We start from the raw sequence: 17,803 nt of genomic DNA, 5'->3' as shown, positions 1-17,803 counted from the left end.
ACCACGCGTTTACTGAGTTATCTAAAATAGCAATACTACCAAATCAAATATTCAAATATTCTTTAAAAATATACCTGGAAAATGGTGTATATTAGTCTCAAAGTAACTGGAAGCTGTTGGTAGCAAAATTTTCTTTCAGTATCATTCTTTATTGCTGAGAAGAAATAATTACACAAAGGTTAGCATCATTCCTTTCCTCCACTGCTCAAGAATTTATCAAGACCACAAAAGAGGAGTAAGAATAGAATATATTAAAAAGTATTCATGTAATGTTTTTATTTGCTCTCTAAGTTAGCACATATCCTTTCCAAGATGCAAGTGCAGGAAACCTCTTAGATTTAGGGTCCTCGGCTTCCTCTTCTCGCTGTATATTCAGACATCTTTGATTCCCTGAAGCAACTGTGCTCCTATGGGAAGCTAGTTCTGCTGCTACCTGGAGGGGCCTGGGGCCTGGCTAGGTGTGCCTTCCTAACTGAAAGGGAGATAAGCAGGTATGAAAGAGAGGTATTCAAGTTGTATTAGCACCTAAGGCAGGATTTATCCCAGGACTCATGTGTACAATACTCCCATGTGCACAGGACTCATGTGTGCAAAAAGGGAGCATTTTAAAGAAGCTGGGGTTATTCAAATCAGAACTATTCATGGTTTTATCTTCTTGTGAGGATCTCTAAAAAGATCTTTGCCTCTCCAGTGGAGGGGGGCGGTGACATATACTGTACATGAGGCATGCTAGAGAAAAGAACTCACAAGTTAACCAAATGTAGAAACTAGTGTAAAATGTTTTCAAATCACCAATATAAGTTTTGGCCATTTCTAGGATCAGAGACAGTGGGAGTCAAACCCTCTTGCCATATATACTAGTTTATTGGAGATCTTCTACCTCAATGTATTTTACATACTTGTTATCAGCACTTGATTCTATTGTCTAGTATGAAAAATTTTTAAATATGTTTAGTGGCGGCCATATCAGACTGCTATAAGAAAGAGGTGCCAGGCCATAAAATGCAAAAAATAGGAAATACTCTAGAAAGAGGGGGAAACCAGTGAACATATATCAATAGAGTGTCTTCTCTGACAGAGGCGCTCAAGACCACCGCCTGAAGACCCACAAAGCAGAAGCAGGATCAGGGTGCTTAGCAGCAGGGAAGGCTGGTCTTGGAAGAAAATTAATGGAGGCTTCCCTGAGAAGACAAGTTATAACTGTGTCCTGCAAAACAACAGAGGGTAAAAGAAGGAAAAGAGACCAGAAGCTGTGATCAGAGCCTGAAGTAGTATTTGGGGAAGATGTACAAATGTTTAAACAAGTGGAGTTCATAACAATTAAGCAAGGGAAAAAGTAATTTATAAAAACATATTGCTTAATTTTAACCATTAGTCAAAAAAAAGTTACATATGAATTAAAATGGCAGTTAACTGATTTGTGTGCTATGTCAGGTTTAAAAGATACATTTACATAAAAAGAGTACAAAAAAAAAGAGTACAGGTTATTGGATTGTAAATTAAATCCTTGCTTCCCTTAGGCATTAATGCGGGATAGAAACACAACCTTGGGCTTGGGCCTCAGCAAATAATTAATAGATTTAACTAAACCAGGAGACTTGGGTTCTAGTCTCAATTTTGCCACTAACTAGTTGTATAATATTTGGATTTCCAATTCCCAGTCCTCGACCCCAGATACACCCAGAATTGGGGGTGAGTGGGTAGAGCTCAGTCATTTTGTTTGTGTTTCAAGTCCTCAGATGGTCCTGATGCCCCATTACAGTTTTGGAAGCATGTTAAGCATAAGATATAAATCGGGGGTGGGGAGGGTTAGCTCAGTGGCAGAGCGCGTGCTTAGCATGCACAAGGTCCTGAGTTCAATCCCCAGTACCTGCGTGAAAAATAATAAATAAACAAATGAATAAATCTAATTACCTCCCCCTCAAAAAATAAAAAATAAAAATAAAAAAGATTTTTAAATATATATATATATAAATCAGGAATGAATGATAAGAGCTGCATGGCAGTGGGAAAGCTGTTTAACACATCTGGGATGTATTTTCCTCATCTACAAAGTGAGAAGGCTGAACTAGGTCAGCAGCTTTCAAACTTCTTTCTATGAAACACGTTGTTGAAAGAAAATCTCACTTAGAACTCCAACACAGGAAACAGTTCAAGTCAGAGCACTTCGCTGAAGCAGCCCCTGCTCTTTATCATTTGTCCACATCTTCTCACCAACTGCCACCCAAATTAAGGGCGGTCAAAAGGAAACAACAGAGATTCACAACCCCAAGTACATGCTGAAAACCAGTGAAGTGAGTTATCCCAGGGGTTCCCTCAAATTCTAAGTTTCAATGGTTCTAAATAGTGTGAACCAACATATTCATCCTCAACTGACCATTTATACGATTCATGCTGAAGCAGTTAGTTCCAGCCAAGCATTTTGTGCTAATGATGGAGTTACCTTGGTCTAATAAGACACCCCATAAGCTGCAATGAGCCCCACCAAACAGTCACTTAATAATGTCTGCTGCTCACTGAAGGAGTGATGGAAAGCCCGTGCTTCCCAAACTTCGGCTCTGGGGAGTAATGTCTCCCAGGGGCCAGCTAGTCTGACAGTTCAGGATAGCGGATGATAAAAGGCTACTCAAATTTGCTACAGGTCCTGTACAAATTCCAAGAGTGCCATACGGTAGATCCAGAAATCAGGCTTTCCCTGTGGCACATGGCGTCACATTCTAAATTCCTGAAACTCTTTCAGAGTTTGAGGAGCTGGGGATGACTCCAGGCCTGCCTACCATCTTACTATTCTCACTTAGCCCAGGCAGAGCCTTTAAACCAACTAGAAAGAGGTCATCCTTCCTCCCAGCTCTGAGCAGAGCCCACTAACCTTAGAATATGGCTTGTACAGCTATTCACAGTGAGCCCAACCACGGTCCCAGCCAAGCCCTTGGGGCTCAGAAGCTACATGACCTCAATTCGGCCAACTCTACCCAAGAACTGTGCCTTGGCCAAGCGCCCTCAGGGGCTATCAAGAGTGCAGACACTCTCCACTTGGGCCTTTCACAGCTGGTTCACAGCTACCTCTCCATGGGGACCATGATTCACTGTCCTTAGAGGTGACACTTTCACTGGAAAGGCAGGTCTTTGCTGATAACAAGCTCCTGCTGCCAGAAATATGCTCAGTGACCTCTGCTCTACTGGAAGCACATCCTGGATCCGTTCACTTCATAACTTCATTTGCACAGGTTTGTACTGAGGAGTCTGAACTTGCCCAAGGCGATGGTAATCTAAGAAACCAGAGTTTTGAATGGTAGACCTGTGCAAAGTGGGATGTGCGCATGGCTCTCCCCATCAGCCAGAGTCCACCTACCAGCATGTTCCATGGGCTCAGTGTGATTGCCTGGGTTCTCCTCATGCTTGGTTGCTGGATTCTCCTCCTCTTCACCTTCAGGGCCTATAATAAATTCTGGTCTGGAAGAAAGGAGGCTATCCTCAAGGCTGTCTGTGGGCTCCTGAAATAAATATGACAAGCAGCCAGATGAGCAGCCCTTCGGGGATATAAAGAACGGCTTAGTCCGACATAGACGGCTGAACGTCTGCTGTGTCCCAGGCCCTGTGCTGAGCCCTGGAGGGCAAAGGCACCTGCCTCTGGAGAGACTTGAGCTTATTGCCATAATGGTTAAAGGAAATTTGGATCAGCTGTTTTCTGAAACGACTTCATTCTCTTAAAATAAAAATGGGGGGAAATATCTCAAAAACATTGTTTAATCTTCCTACGCCTGCTTTCCCATCTCTGCTTTAATCCCTGTGAGCATGTCTCACTCACCAAGTGATTCCAATCCATGCTCATTTTGTTCAGTAATAGCACTTAATCAGCAGAGAATAATAAGGTCTTAACAGCAACATACTTAGATGCAAATGCCGGCTGTCAAGGGAGTCAAAATTTTAGGAGCAAGAATTTTCTGTAATACATGCATTAAAGAGAGCGAGGTACGGCAACCCAAGTGTCCATCAACAGGTAACAGACAGACAAAATGTAATGAATGCATATAATGGAATATCATTCAACCTTGAAAAGGAAGGAAATTCTGACACATGCTACAATATGAATGAACCTTGAGGATATTATGCTAAGTGAATAATCCAGGCACAAAAGGACAAATATGGTATGATTCCACTTACACGAGGTATCTATAGCAGTCAAACTCACAGAAACAGAAAGTAACGTGGTGGTTTCCAGGGGTTAAGGAGCGGGAGAAATGGGTCATTATTATTTAATGGGTATAGAGTTTCCATTTTGCAAGGTGAAAATATTCTAAAGATTGGTTGTACAACAATGTGAATATACTTAACACCATATATATACATATATATGAAATAAGCTGCAAAATGGGTGAAAAAGAGAAGATTAAAGAGAGAGAATGAGAGAGAGACAGAGAGAATTAGGTATGACTACCACTTAAAATATCCATCTCTAGAGGGGAGCGTGTAACTCAGTGGTAGAGTGACTACTTAGCATGCATGAGGTCCTGGGTTCAATCTCCATTAAAATAAACAGATAAAAAAATTAAACCTAATTACCCCCCCCAAAATAAAATATCCATCTCTAGCTAGCCTCCTATTCTAGCTTTATTCTTCCTTTCAAGTTCTACCTTCAAATATCCTCTTCCAAAATCATCCTCTTTTAGTTAATACTTTAGCCAGTTATTACTTCAACCAGTAATCTCAAGAATTATTTGACAGCCAGCCCAAAGCAAGAAGGAGGTAAAGACTGATGGGATACACAAAAGACACCAAGAAGAAAGAACCCAGTGCTAAAACGGTGTCTGAAAAGGTTCTGAAGAATATCTTTGCCCACTTCACAGTTTTGCTGAGGCTGGCCCTGTTCCTAGGTCACCCATGAGCAAGACACTAAATCAAGTTATAAACTGAGTTTCATAAAATTTGATATGGTGGCAAGTTTCCTGCTGCATATTGACTCTTCTGCAGACACCCAGTAACTCACATTTCTGATATCCTCCAAGAAGCAGGGACTGTCTTCCATATTAGCCCAAGCTGCCTGCCAGCCCATCCTTCACCTGTCCTAGGGGGAGAATTAAAGAGCTAAGGTGGCTGATGCCTGCAGTGGAGACCACGTGTTCAAAGGCATATTGATGGGCATCTCTCCCCTAAAACTTCGAGAGAGGAAAACGTATGCACATGGGGGACTGTTTTGATGGCTCAGTTCCCCCACATTTACGCTTACTTCTCCTTGTTTCATGGGATAGTGTTGTAAAAACTGATGCAATACATAAAGCCTGCAGGCCCAAACTATTATACATAAAATAAATAAGCAACAAAGATATCTTGTACAGCACAGGGAAATACAGCCATTATTTTGTTATAACTTTGAGTTTAACCTATAAAAATATCGAATCACTGTTGTACACCTGAGCTAATATAATACAGTAAATCAATTACACATCAATAAAGAAATACATAATTTTAAAAAAATACAGAAAATCTGCTAGGGACAGGGTAGGAGTTCAGGACATCTGCCTCCTTCCTCTTCACTCTCTCCTTCCTTTCCTGAAGGAGAGGTCTGTACCTCAAGTAGCCACTTCCTCAGCTGATTCTGTTCTTACACCACGAACTACTGCCATCCTTAAGAGCACAAAGGACTCCTAATTTCAGAATCCCCTGGAGACACATTATTTTTCCTTTCTTGAAAATTTGACCTGATCGACTATACCCTCCTTTTCTAAACTATCTCCTACTGTGGTTTTAGAGTTCTTGCTCTCCCTCCATTCTCCTCTTGTACCTCTAGTCTCTTCTCAATTTATTTCTGGTCTTTTCTTCCCTTTTTTTCCTCTCTGAAGGGTTGATACTTCCCAGACTTCTACCCTCAGCTCTTCTCCCGTTCCATTCCACACATCCTACCACAATATGCTGGTGATGCAAACTCCTATCTACTTCTGATTTTCTCTTAAGAACCAGATCCACATATCTGATGGTGAGTGACATCCCACCTGGATGCCTAAAAGGCATCTCAGTCCACTCTGTCTGAATGTGGCTGCATCTTATCCCACTCCTGTCAGAAAAATTACTTCTGCCATTATCACAGCAACAATTTTCTGTAAATGGCAACATCATCAGCTCCCAAGCCAGAAAATATGGATTTGTCCTCAGCTCTTCCGTCCCTAAATGTCAACTGAACACCAAATGCTGTTGGTTCTCTTTCCTAAAAAGCTGTCAAGCCCACCCTTCTCTTCATCACCACCATCCCTGCATTGGTTCAGGCTCCCCTCTTTCTTCCCTGAGAGGCTGCATTACGCTTCTGACTAGATTCTCGTCCCCAGTGTCCAAATCCTCTAATCTCTCTCCTCCACTGGCAGAATTTCTTGAATTCATCAAATTGTATCACCATCCTGATTAAAATTCTTCAGGATTCACCCACTGTCGCCAAAACAAAATCCATACTTCTTAGTTTGGCAGACAGAGCCCTTAATAAATGTGACTATAAAACTGAGTCTGTCTTTCTCGACTCAACTTTCACTACTTTGCCATCCTCACTGCTGTAGCAACAATGAACTATTCATAGTTTCCTGAATGTGTCTTCACCCCCTTTCCTCTGCATCATTTCAACAGAGAGTTTTCTGGGTCTCAACAGTCCTCCTCTCCTACCATCTTCATTTCATTAACTCCACTCTTCCTTCAAATATAAGCTCAGCAGCCATCTCCTTGGGGAAGACCCTCCAGATCCCTATCTCACCTCTAAGCTAGACTGGTCCCTCTCTGCCCTCCCACAGCTACCTTGCTAATACTTCTCTCATTATGTTCATCACTGTCTTACAGCTTTTCATTTACTTAAATAGCTTCCTAATTAGACTCTAGCTAGACACTGTTTTCAAATCATCCATTACTGTGATTGTTTTAGAGTGTATACCCAATGACAATGTTAAAAGACCACACTACAGGGATATTATATTGTGGCAGGTAGAATAACGAGTTAAGTGGACTGAAAGGTGTTTTAAAACTGAAGAAACACTTTACTGCATGTATGCTATACCTCAAAAAATTTTTTTTATTAAGAAGTCACTTTCTACCTAGACAAACACTTGGGGAAAGAAAAAGAGAAGATGGTGGACACTGGCTCAAATGATTCAGGTTCAGCTGCCTATGATGGTATGAGGGCATTTTGGTGATGTGTGTATCTTAGACAGAAAACAGGCTAAACAGGGAATAACTAATATATGGAGTAGCTAATTTATGGCATATATTAGCTGTTTCCTATTTAAACAATTTTCTTAGGAAGCAGAAAATGAAATGAAAGTTTTACTGGCTGTTGGTAAAGTCAATGGGTTTTATAAACTGAGGTTATCCAGAAATTTTCAGTGTCCATAGCCAATCTACTTACTCAATATTTGATATGTATATTGTAGTACTCACTGTTATCTAAGCTTTGTAACATAACTTGATGATAAAAGTCATTTCAAGAATACCAGTAATCCTTTGTATTTATGGAAATTGTATGGATGGATATACTGCAATCTTAGCGCAAGAGTCAAGAATTCTAACTCAAGAATTCTGTGTAATGTAGTTCCATCTCGTATCTCTTTCTAGGAGCCTGAGTTGGTGGAAAGAACAGGGAAACTTTCTTTTAAGGTAATCTCACATGTAACCCAGCATGGAGCAAAAGATAATACTGGAGTAAGACTCCGTTACACCATCTACTGCAGTCTTTATTACTGTTAGACACAGGTCATCCTGTTTCTTCAACTGCTTACCACCAGCCGGCTTTCTTCTTTGGGAGCCAGTCTCTCCAGGAGTTCACAAGCAAGCTGATAGCAGAGAATACTAGACTGACATAAGTTACACTCAATTGCTTTTTCATCCTTCTGGCAGGTGTGAGAGCCCCCCCAGGGGGCTTGGAAGACATTGTTTATAATGGAAATAATGTCCTTTGATAAGCTGTGCTCTAAACCCATTGTGATTCCATCATCTTGTAACTCCATCTGAAAGACACCAATAAAAGGCCGAAAAAAAAAAAAAAAAAAGGAAGAAGAAGAAGAAGGAGTTTGGTCCTTTTGTCCAATATTCTATTGGCACACTAATTGAGGATAATTTTCACTAACTCATGACAATATTAAATTATTTAAAGATGATAAGGCTTATAGACCATGAATATACACTGCTTTCCATGGACTCTTCTTAAAGGAATATAAACACAAGACAAAGTAATGGGAATTATTTTTTAAATCATGTGGGATATTTAAAAGAGAGTTATTCTTTATTTTTTAAACCCATCACTTTGTGAGATTTCACACATTTAAAAAAATGCTGTTTCTCATCTAGTGTCCAGATCTTGGTTTCTAAATGTCATTATCAACTAAAGGAACCAGGACTCCTTGGAGAAATGGCTGATTTCAGGGTTGGGGCTAAGAAAATATAAAATGAGCCTGGAACACCTTGTCACACAAGCAGTTAGGAAGTATTCAAAAAATGATGGGAATGTGTCAAAAGAACACAGACGCCATCTTGGAGGGATTCCCATTGGCCAAATATGGGATGATATGAACATCAAAATAAGTAATCATAGTAACAGATTTTAATCCACTGGATAAAATAAGAATCCATGAGTACATTCGGTTATAAGTAAATTAAACCAGTAAATATATAAATGGGAGAGAAAGGGAAACTGTTCCTTCAGTAGAAAGCCAGCTAATAAATTAGAAGAAATAATGGAATTAGAAAATTGTCATTTGGTAACCATCAAAATAGTAACTGATTCAGGCATGACTCATTCATGGATGCTAAAACTAGAAAGTGAAAGTTTGATGAGGAACAGGGAATTTGTCTTAAACTAGCTCCCTGCAAGTTACTTATTAACTACAAAGAGGAAAATAATAACTTTGTAGTAGAGAAATCTGGCAGAAATCACCTTAGCCAAGTTACCACCACCAGCAATGGGACATTATCATGTCATGTGCCTCCTGATATCAATGCACTGGAAAGAACATAACATCACATCTGTGGTATGACTGCCAAAAATGCTTAACCCATATTGATTCATAAGGAAACATCAAACTCAAATTGAGAAATTTCCATAAAATAACTGGACTGTACTCTTCAGAAATGTCAAAAACATGAAAGATAAACAAAGACTGAGAACTGTCCTGAATTGAAGAATGCTCATGGGACAGGACAAATAATTGCAGTAAGTGATGCTGCATTGTGTCCTTGATCAAAAATAACTTTTTTTCTTTTGCTATAAAGATGGTATTATTAAATCAATTTAAAAAATGAATAATTTCTGTAAGTTAGATCAATGTATTATAAAAGTATCAATTTCTTGATTTTGATAACTATATTTGGTTATGTAAGAGAATGCCATTTTTTAGAAAATACACTAAAGTGTTTAAGGATAACGGGACATCCTGTTTTTAACTTACTCTCAAATGGTTCTTTTAAAAATTCTACAATTCATATATCTGCACACAGGTTGAGGGGAGGGCGGGGGAAATACTTGGGAATTCTTTGTACTATTCTTGTAATTTATCTGTGAGTCTGAAATTATTTCAAAATAAAAAGTTAAGAAGAAATGTTCTCCTGACCAAAGCCTTTTTCAAACTTCTCTTTTAAAATTAACCTCAAAAATCAATCTATCAAATATATTAAAATCAGCCCATCACTATAGAGTTGTACCTTGTTTTTCCAAACAATAGCCATTACCCAGTTTGTTTGCCAAATTTGTTGAACAGAATCAATTTTAATGATGCTAAGGTGTTTCTAAAACTCATATCAATTCTCATATGTCAACATCATTGCAGATATACAAGTATTTTTCAGGACCTTTAGGAAATACCCATAGTAGTTTGTGAAATGTCTTGAGTGACACTGCATCATTTAAGTAAGTGTGAAGATGCCCAGCACATAGAAAGAACCACTATACAGTACTTTCCCTCATTCTTCACCTCTGAACTAAAGGAAGTTCATGCTTCAGCTACCTGCTTCAGGAGAAGATCAAACATGAGGATGAAACAATTTAGATTCATTTCATCATCTTCACAATCAAAGTCAATAGTCCTTCCTCCTTGGTGTCCAAAATTCTTGAAAGGACTACGAAATGGACTACGCATAGGACTCCGAAATGGACTCTGAAAAGGACTATGAAATGGACTCAGCATATTGTGCTGAACTCGTCGGCCAGGATCAGAGGCAACACTCACCTAGAAAAAAGAGCATTAACACACATAAGTGAACTTACTTACAGAAGCTCAAGTGACTGTATAAAATATTGAGGACAAGGTAGAAGGTATTTCTAGCTGTCACACTGATTTCCTTCCTTAGCCAATGGCATCAGTATCTCCGAATCCAATGAATCTTCTCAAAATATAAAGTAAGAAATAAAATCACCCAAACTTTCTGACTAATCATCAGGTGAATGAAACTTCAGCACCCTGAAGAATGAAGGCAGCTGTCTTTGCCATTTTCCATCCCATCAAACACTTCTAATTAAGTTGAATTGTCTACATCTACCTAAAACCATAACCTGAAAAATGACAACTTACAGAAGTAAAGCATTGCGAGATCAGTTTCATAATCATTAGTACAGAATCTCAGATTGAAATGACTGGTTAAGAGAAGAATGGTCTCTGGGTAATAAAATTATTAAACTATCCTGGGAAAACAATATATGTCAAGTCTGTTGTACTGGCTATTCTGTTTGCCAGCCCATGCTTTTCCTGCAAAAGACCCTCACTGGCCTTTCCTGCCCTGTTCTATGCCTAACAATGCCAGAGACTGAGACTCTCCTGGCCCTCTTGCTGGCTGGCTTCCAGCTAGGTTCAGTCAATGAGAGGCACCAGCAGAAGACCTGAAGCTGGAGGAGAGAGAGGAGTATTTCTCCCCACCCCCTGCCTCCTTTGATGCTATATCTCTGGCAGTATCTCCATCCTCTAAAGTTCCTCCAGCCAGCCCTTCCTTATAACTTCATCTCCCAAAAGGCCCAGGAATATTTTCCCTCGTTCCCTCAGCCTTAGGGGTATAAAGTCTTCCTACTGAACTACTTCTGGTCCTTGGGTGCCTCACCAATCCCGTTGCTCCCTTAACCTTCCCCATAACTCTGCAGGCAGAGAATCCATTAAAGTCTCTTCATTTGAACCATCTGGGATAAATTCTATAGCAGGGCTGTGACTGACACACCTGCACATCATTCTCAAATCATACTTTTTCTCTTTAAGATCCCTCTAATAACCAGGAAGCCCCCTGAACACCATACTTAAAGTAAAGGAGAAGAACACCCTGTTAAGAATCAGAATACCTGGATAGTGACAGTGTTATCTATGGCAAATCACTTCAGTTCACTGAACCTCAGGTTAAGTAATTGTAAAATGAGGATAATGAGTTCTTCCCAACTACCTCACAATTCAGGGATGTTGTTAACTGTGAACACATTGCACAGTATAAAGTGCTAAAAACATATTATAATATTAAAGGTTGCTGAAGAAAGAAATAAAATATAAATGTTTGGAAGTTGGTTCCTACTAGGCGGATGAGAAGAAAAGTAATGATTTACAAGAAAAGAAAAAAGCATTGAATACAAACTATTATCTCATGATTGTGTTCTATTTTCTAATCCCTAGAGAGCAGGTAGAATGACTGGGGGCCCGTGATGTCCAACAGGGAAATGCTATGGAGAAGCTTGACAAGGAGAGAGTGGAGAACCAGTCCTTGCCTACCATCAGAGGAGAGTCAACATTTTCAAAACTAATAATGGTCTGGGCATGCCAGTACAATAGCAGAAACTTTATCAGGTCCACCATAGAAAAAGTATCACAAATTTCCAACAGGTTTCATACACTTTAGCCCAGACTATATTGACTTTTCTCATCCTCAAAGGTACAAAGGGGTCAATAAAATGGGCTCAGTTAGTTCACAGTGACAGCATCACTCACAGTGTACACAATAGTTGATCATATTTTCCCAAAACACAATAAAAAAAAAATATCCAAACTCTTCATTCCCAGAGTGAAGCACTGATCTGCCCAGTAGTTGGTAGAGAATTTTTATTCACCAGAAAAAAAAAAATGGAATAGCATCCAAAAAGCTAGTTTTGGGTTAGCAAAGGTGAGAGATGGCTAACAGAGAAGTGTAGGAGAAAAAACTCAAAGGAAAATGAAAACTCGATAACTTACTGATAACAGACGATACCAAACATAGCTTAGATCAATGTTTTCTGTTTTTAATGTGCTTAAAAGATTAACAGAGATAGGATGAAAAAGCATTTTCAGAGAAGTTTATTATGATGCTACTTTAAGGCCAACATAATTGACGAGAATTTTCAAAATGTTAACAATTTAAGACAAAAACAATTGTGGCAATAATTACCCTTCGAGCTGCAAGGTTCCCTGCCAGTTCACTGACTCTTGATTTTCTTTGATTTGCCAGTTCTTTGACAGAATTAACTCCATCAGAAAACATACTTATTAATAGTTGAAGTGGAACCATGATGTCTAACTCCGATAATACCTGGGGAAAAAAGGCATATATCCCCCCAAAATATAAACTTTAAAACTCAAAAAAAGCTACATTTAACATTTTTTTTCTAAAGTGAACTATTAAACATAAGGATATTTCCCCTTACACATAGTCTATCAGCAGTCATCCTCAATTTTCAATACCAAGAAATTCAAAGTTATCATTGAACCCTGTCTTCTACTCCCCAAATCCAATAAATAACCATGTTCTTTCTATAAAAACTTTCTAAGTGTCTCCTGACGCTGTCCCCTCCTTTCCAAACCACTGCTGTTGCCTTGGGTCATCACCTTTCTCCTGGACTAGTATAATCTGCAAGCAATCTTCCCCCAGTGCATCCCCACTCTGGCCTGAAGGCCCCCTCCACTCTTGCTCTCTGGTACAAGTTCAGGTACTCTTCTGCCAAAATCAAGTTACTTTCTCTGCAATGAATTTCCTGGAAATAGATGCCTCCTTCCTTCAGACAGGATGAATCCATCCCTCTTTTCTGCATTCTTAAAACTTTGTACATATCTTTATTACAGAAATTATCATTTTTAATTACATTATTTTGATTTGATTATTTGATACTACCTTCCCCACTGTGAGCTCCTTGAAGAAAGGGCATACGAGGAAAGGATCACTTCTTATCCCGTTTTTATCCTAGTGCCTGTGACTGTGCCTGGCACTGAGGGGCTCTATAAAGGTTGCTATAATGAATGTCAACTCCAATCACTGTATTGTTTACTCTATTCCCTAAATGGTTAGACCAATGGTTTAAAACCTCCTTCAACTGCAGCACTCTGTCTTCAAACTGAAACTATGTCAAAGCCCAGTCCATAAAACATGCAAGCTGTGATTGCTCTAGCTATGGAGAACCTTATGTTCCAGAGGTTTACAGTCCTGTCTGCTCACCCCCAGATGGCACAGCTACAGGGTGTGTAACTGGATAACTGAGGCAACATCTAGCCATCTACAGAAGGACTGGCTTTCCCAAGATGGAAATTATCTTACGGAGATCTACTTGGGGATGAAAAGTTAAAATTCTGGGTCCCAAAGATGACTTTTTTTTTTTTAAGGCAGTTATGAAAAATATTGTTCCTTAGTTTAGAACTCAGAAAAGCATCTCCACAACTTGAAAAGCCTTTGGGATCACATCCTTCCATGATACGTGAATGTATCTGCACCTATAGCTAATCCAAACATTGATTCTGTCCTTTTTTGAAACTGCCCAAATTTTATATCAGGTATTCAACTCAATTTAATAAATTTTTAAGAACATCCACGAAATACAACGCATGTACCAGATGCTGAGAGGAAAGGATGAGGGAGTTATAAATTCAAAAATGAAAAAGACTTGGTCCCTGGCACTTGCAATCAGGGGAAGAGACAAAAATTAACTATAATGTTAAAAAGAAACAGAGTTTACACCTGTATGAATACTTGGGGAAGGAATAATGAATTCTAATGAGAAGATAGGGGTAGGATGTAGCAGAAAAGTCAATAAATAATTTTGGAGCTGAATTTTAAAGGATAGGCTGAAGTTCACATATGGAGACAGGAAAGAAAGTCACTCCAGGCTGAGAGAATAGCATGAACTACTCCCTAAATCCGTAGCTCTCAACCTTTCCAAGTAAAGGACCTATTTAACATCAAAACATTTATCAGAATCCCACAAGACTGCTATTATACTTTAGTAACTATTGATAAAAAATACATATAAGAACCAAAAGCTATTATAAATTCAGTAGTAGTACTGCACAAATTTGTATTTTATTAACCACAATTATAGCTAATATATTTGAAATACAATTATTTGTCTATGCATATGAGCTATTAGTCTACAATCCTCAGCAAAATACAGATTTATGGATTTTTTACAATAACTCCCTGCCCTTCTACCAGAGGATCGAAAGTTCACAGGCTAAGAACTATTGCCCAAAATGATCAAAAATATCATTTACTTACATGAAGCCACAGTAAAGCTTGTTCCTGCACAGAGGAAGGGTATCCTGTGAACCGACAACTAATAAAGCCAAACATTTCTTCCATTGAAAAAGGTAGAGGACAAAGTTCAATGTCAAACATTTTGCTGGAAAGCAGAGCAACAAAAGTAAATGACCAATGGGCATATATTAGGGTTTGCTGTTGCATTTTCAACTACATCTTATTTGGGGAGCCAAACACTTTAGTCTGTGTTCTGAACTGTTACTAGCATGTTTCATTTTACTGTAATAGCTTACATCATTGGAATAGATATAAATAATTCATATGGTTGTTAATAACATTAGTGCTCATACTCATATTAGGTTTAACAGAAGGAACTGCATTTCTAAGGAATTAAAGATGCTCCCCAGCATCTAAACACATTGTCCCGTTGTACTCTTCCGACTTTACTCAAATCATAATTATATTTGAAAATAAACAAATAATACGATATATCCATTTATTATTCTGTAAGAACAAAATCCTTTCTGAACAATTCCAAATCATTTTAGCACAATTTATAGCAGCTATTTCATTCTGGACCTTCAGATTTCTCTACAGAATCATAAGAAAGTAAATAAGATTACAGAAAATACTTAACACAGTGCCTGGCACACAGTATATGCTCAATAAATGTTAGATATCATTATAATTACAGTGACTTCATTAAACTACTTACCCACCTTAATACTTCCCTGAATTCTTTTAACTGATTATCTGGGACCTCTGTTCTGATGGCTTCCAGCCACTCTGGCATGATACACTCCCACACGGACTGACTGATCACGTTGTAGGGGATCAGGCAGAGGATTCGGTTGAGACCTTCCTTCAACTGAGTCACTGTGCTACAGGACTTATCCCAGTACCCGCCAACCTGATGGCGTTTCCACAGCCACAGGGGAAAAGAACAAAATGCACATGTTACAATTATAATCAAGGATTTCCTAAAGGAAATGGATACAGAGAAAAACCAAATCCATTACATCTGAATCCTGGGCCAAATATCTTCAGAGTGAGATTTGTTAAAAAAACAAACAAACAAACAAACAAAAAAACCCAACAACTACAAATAACCAGGATCCCTTAGTTATAAGAAAAGAAACCATAGTTACAGGCACATACAAATATTAGTCATAGACTGAATTTGAATTACTCTACTGCAGACTTTGCAGATCACACATGAATTAAAATTCCAAAGATTTATTCCTAATAGCATAAACATGCTATTGAAGCACTATTTCTAAGATTTGACAAACCCATTATGAAGATGTGCAGTTATACCTGTGCTTCAAAGGAACATAGATTTCTACTGCTGCACACTTCATATTGAAGATTTTTCACTACAGAAAATGAAGCGGCAGACAGTACTCTTTTTCCCTATGCTGTATATTCTGCCACAATTTTTTTCTCTAAGAATGCACTAAGGCTGGTTGAACCCATGAATTTTTTACCAATTAAGATAGTATATTAATGTTCTAATGCAGACAAACTTAAAGTCACAAATTGAGGTTCTGTTTACAATTCTGATTTTAGATAAAGATCCTATAGTCTTATTATATTTATCAAAGTAACAAAAGGTTGACTGGTCCTAAATCTTTACCATGTAACACAAGATTTGTGGAAAACTACAATATTTTTTTCTTCTAGTTTTATTGAGTTATAATTGACATACAGCATTGTATAAGTTTAAAGTGTACAGCAAAATGATTTGACTTTCATACATCATGAAACAATTGCCAAAATAAGTTCAGTGAACATCCTTCACCTCATATAGATACAATATTAAAGAAACAGAAAGATATTTTTCCCTTGTGATGAGCACTCTTAAAATTTACTCTCTTAACAACTTTCATACATAACATACAGCAATGTCAATTATATTTATCATGTTTTACATTATATTCCTGGTATTTATTTATCTTATAACCGGAAGTTTGTATCTTTTGACCACCTTCATCTAATTCTTTCTCCCACCCCCTTACCTCTGGTAACCACAAATCTGATCTATTTTGCTATAAGTTTATTTGTTTGTTAATTTTTGAAGTATAATTACCTATAGCACTATGTTAGCTCCTGTTATATAACATAGTGATTTGATATTTCTATACATTTCAAAATGATCACCACAGTATGTCTAGTTACCATCTGTCACCATATAAAGATATTACATAATTATTGATTAGATTCCTCACATGGTACATTTCATAGCTGTGACTTATTTATTTTGCAACTGGAATTTTGTAACTCTTAATATCCCTCACCTATTTCTCTCCTCCCCCACCCCTACCCCTGGGAACCACTTGTTTGTTCTTCATATCTACAACTCTGTTTTGTTATGTTTATTCATTTGTTTTTTAGATTCCACATATAAGTGAAATCACATGGTATTTATCTTTGTCTGACATTTCATCTAGCATAATATCCTCTAGGTTCACCCACGCTGTTGCAAATGGCAAGATTTCACCTTTTTATGGCTGAGTAATAGTCCATATATTCCATATACATACCACATCTTCTGTATCCATTTGCCTATTGATGGGCACCTAGGTTGCTTCCATATCTTGGCTATTATAAACAATGCTGCAATGAACATAGGAAGGCATATATCTTTTCAAATTAGTGTTTTTGTTTTCTTTGGATAAATACCCAAGAGGGGAGTTGCTGGATCATATGGTAGTTATATTTTTAACTTTTCTGAAGACTCTCCATACTGTTTTCCATTGTGGCTGTATCAATTTACACTTCCACAAACAATACATGAGGGTTCCCTTTTCTCCATATCCTCATCAACACTTGCTATTTGTTTTCTTTTTGATAATAGCCATTCTGACAGGTGTGAAGTGATATCTCATAGTGGTTTTGATTTGCATGTCCCTGATGATGAGTGGTACTGAGTACTTTTTGACTGCCTTCATTTAATGCGCTTTTCATGTGCTTGTTGGCCATCTGTATGTCTTCCTTGGAAAAATGTTCAGGTCCTCTGACCAATTCTAATTGGATTGTTTGTTTGTTTTGATATTGAGTTGTATGTGTTCTTTCTATATTTTTGTTATTAACCCTTTATAAGCTATATCATTTGTAAATATCTTCTCCCATTCAGTAGGTGGCCTTTGCCCTTTGTTGAAAGTTTCTTTCACTGTACTAAAGTTTTAGTTTGATGTGGTCCCATTTGTTCATTTTTGCTATTGTCTCCCTTGCTTGATGGGGATATATCAAAAAAATATTGCTTAGACTGATGTCAAAGAGCATATTGCCTATGTCTTCTTCTAGAAATTTTATGGTTTCGGGTCTTTCATTTAAGTCTTTAATCCATTTTGAATTTTTTTTTATATAGTATGGA

At 38.0% G+C, this 17,803-nt stretch overlaps 1 protein-coding gene across 4 annotated transcripts in view; it reads right to left on the bottom strand.

Moving 5' to 3' along the window:
* Positions 1-17,803, bottom strand: part of UNC79 (unc-79 homolog, NALCN channel complex subunit) — a 219,849-nt gene that overhangs the window by 89,290 nt on the left and 112,756 nt on the right. For all 4 annotated transcript variants that reach the window (XM_064486217.1, XM_064486216.1, XM_064486218.1 and 1 more), the window contains exons 15-21: positions 15,147-15,337; positions 14,446-14,569; positions 12,352-12,492; positions 9,969-10,190; positions 7,749-7,976; positions 3,353-3,494; positions 75-154 (exon numbers count right to left, since the gene is read on the bottom strand). In XM_064486217.1, coding sequence (XP_064342287.1) covers positions 75-154; positions 3,353-3,494; positions 7,749-7,976; positions 9,969-10,190; positions 12,352-12,492; positions 14,446-14,569; positions 15,147-15,337 — 1,128 coding nt within the window. The remainder of the gene's footprint in view (positions 1-74; positions 155-3,352; positions 3,495-7,748; positions 7,977-9,968; positions 10,191-12,351; positions 12,493-14,445; positions 14,570-15,146; positions 15,338-17,803) is intronic.

Source organism: Camelus dromedarius, chromosome 5 (assembly GCF_036321535.1).
Source record: "Camelus dromedarius isolate mCamDro1 chromosome 5, mCamDro1.pat, whole genome shotgun sequence".
In the NCBI taxonomy this organism is placed as follows: Eukaryota; Metazoa; Chordata; class Mammalia; order Artiodactyla; family Camelidae; genus Camelus; species Camelus dromedarius.
The sequence above is the reverse complement of the archived record's forward strand: the minus strand, read 5'-3'. Positions and strand labels throughout refer to the sequence as shown.